General features: G+C 37.5%; 1 protein-coding gene and 1 long non-coding RNA gene across 4 annotated transcripts in view; one reads left to right on the forward strand and one right to left on the reverse strand.

Moving 5' to 3' along the window:
- Window positions 1–2,116, forward strand: part of LOC103132514 (uncharacterized) — a 25,529-nt gene that overhangs the window by 14,442 nt on the left and 8,971 nt on the right. For all 3 annotated transcript variants that reach the window (XM_016667435.1, XM_007544316.2, XM_007544317.2), the window contains exons 7-8: window positions 534–578; window positions 776–1,216. In XM_016667435.1, the coding sequence (XP_016522921.1) occupies window positions 534–578; window positions 776–1,216 (486 nt within the window). The remainder of the gene's footprint in view (window positions 1–533; window positions 579–775; window positions 1,217–2,116) is intronic.
- The window catches only part of LOC107835157 (uncharacterized), a 19,770-nt gene that overhangs the window by 9,522 nt on the left and 8,132 nt on the right, over window positions 1–2,116 (reverse strand). The gene's annotated exons all lie outside the window — the stretch shown is intronic.

Below are 2,116 nucleotides of genomic sequence, written 5' to 3' on the forward strand. Positions count from 1 at the left end.
TACAAATATACCTACGAGCGATGAGACAGTTCAATACGACTATAAATGACAAGCATGAACATGCAAATATATTCATCAAATAAACCTATTGATGAGAGCAAAGAAAATTAGAATTTATTAGCTCAGACTTGGGCATTGTAAAGCCTAATGCTACAGGCAGAAATTATCTTCTTTGGGGCTCTGTGGTGCACTTTGGCAAAATGAGTCTCAAGCTGAAGGTGTTCCTGTATCCTACCAGCATGTCTCTAAACTGGCATAAAAGAAAATGGGAAAAGCTTAAGATCCTCTGAGGTACTCAAACGGCTTGGGAAGCTGGAAAAACAAGTGTCATTGACCAAAGTAGAGCAACCAGCACAGTTTCCTAACTATAGAGCACTATGGTAGTCGCATCAAACATTGAGGCTGCTTTGCAACGTTGTTGCCTTGGTTCAGATGCTAGATGCATACAGATTGTACTCAGTAGGTAATCAAATGCTTATAACAAGCACTGCATTTGCAAAAAAAATTTCTCCAATTTCTTTCTTGCCTTGTAGATGATCTCTTCAATGAGGACCTGTTTCCTAAAACAGACTCATCTGGTAAGGAACCATCCTTTCTTAAAAATCTAAATAACCTTTCTCATTAGGACAAACTTAAACATAACACAGCATTTCTGATCTGAATCAGTTTGCAGAAAATATTTTTACTTTTATAAGACATCATTTTTTAAAGCTGTTTAAATGATTATTTGTTAAATCATCCAGTTATATATTAATATTTTCTACTAATTTTTCAGATGGTTTTGCCTCAGACCCTTTCAAAGGCAGTGACCCTTTTGCAAAAGATATTTTCTTTCCCAGTGCTAAAGACGAGGTGGAAAATGAGGCAGACACCAGTTTGTCATGTGCGGAAAACAAAGCTTCAACAGGAACTCAGTGCTTTGAATCTGAATTCCCAGATGAAGATAGTGACATAGAAATCAGCTACAGCAGAGAAGACTTGGATGTCATTGCTGTTGTAGATGATTCCAGTGGATTTAAACCCATTCAGAGCTCATCAGAAGAGTTCATGCCAGAACCAACCCTGGAGAGGAAGTGTCCAGGTCAGCATTCCATAGAATCAGACCCGAGTGGGTATGAGCTGGATCTCTGTCCTGTCTCCTCACCCTCTAAAATAGAGTACCACCATGGATTTCTAGATGAGGAGGCTACCACTGAGGACACGGAAGGACCACAAGGTAAGAATAATTTAATCTGGTAAAGTTAATTTTTGGTCTTTGTAAGGGACAAAAACTGAAACTCATTTTTGATTATAGTTTGGAAAAAAATCAATAAAATCTCTTATTTTAAAATTCATGTCACAAGATAAAGTAGCTTTAGAAAATTTGTTAATTCCAGATTTTACGTTGAAAAACTGAACTGTTCTGATACAGAAATTGGCATGGATTTCACCTCAAAACTCTTAGTGAACTGATATTACAGCGACAATTTGATTGTTGACACAATTTATGACAGCATGCCTCATACTTTCAGAAATCTACACACAAATCAAAAAACACACAATGGACAGAACACTTCAATCCTCCTGAAAAATGGAATGTCACATTCAAAACAACATTCTCTTACAATTGTTTTGTTTTCAGAAGACACATCCATATATGATGAGATATAAGAGCCAGCTGGACACTGATGCGCTCAATGTAAAACTGATGAATGGAAAACACCTCTCCATTCATCATAATGACTTAGGTCTTTTGTTCAGTGTTACACTTACTACACACAGTAAATACAGTGTTACAATACGTTTTAGAATATTGCTTTTGTACTCAGAACATAGACACTAACAAATATGTTTGGATTTTCCCACAAATTGGCTTCTTAGGGAAGTTTGGCTTACGTAGTTTACGTAGTCGAACGCTGAGTGAACGCTGGCGCGACTTGCTGCCGCTGCTCGCCGATAAAATCAACTTAGTTTATGGTCTTATGACCTAATTTGGACTATGCAATTGCACTAATGAGGCTGACTAACTTCTGTCTGTTCAGCAAAATCGTTGATTTTGACAACATTATTTTACTTGTTGCTGTTCACCTGTCCTGGCTGCCGACTCCTCTCTTACAATGCCAACTAGCAGGATATA

The sequence above is a fragment of the Poecilia formosa genome, unplaced genomic scaffold, assembly GCF_000485575.1.
Source record: "Poecilia formosa unplaced genomic scaffold, Poecilia_formosa-5.1.2 Scaffold1098, whole genome shotgun sequence".
In the NCBI taxonomy this organism is placed as follows: Eukaryota; Metazoa; Chordata; class Actinopteri; order Cyprinodontiformes; family Poeciliidae; genus Poecilia; species Poecilia formosa.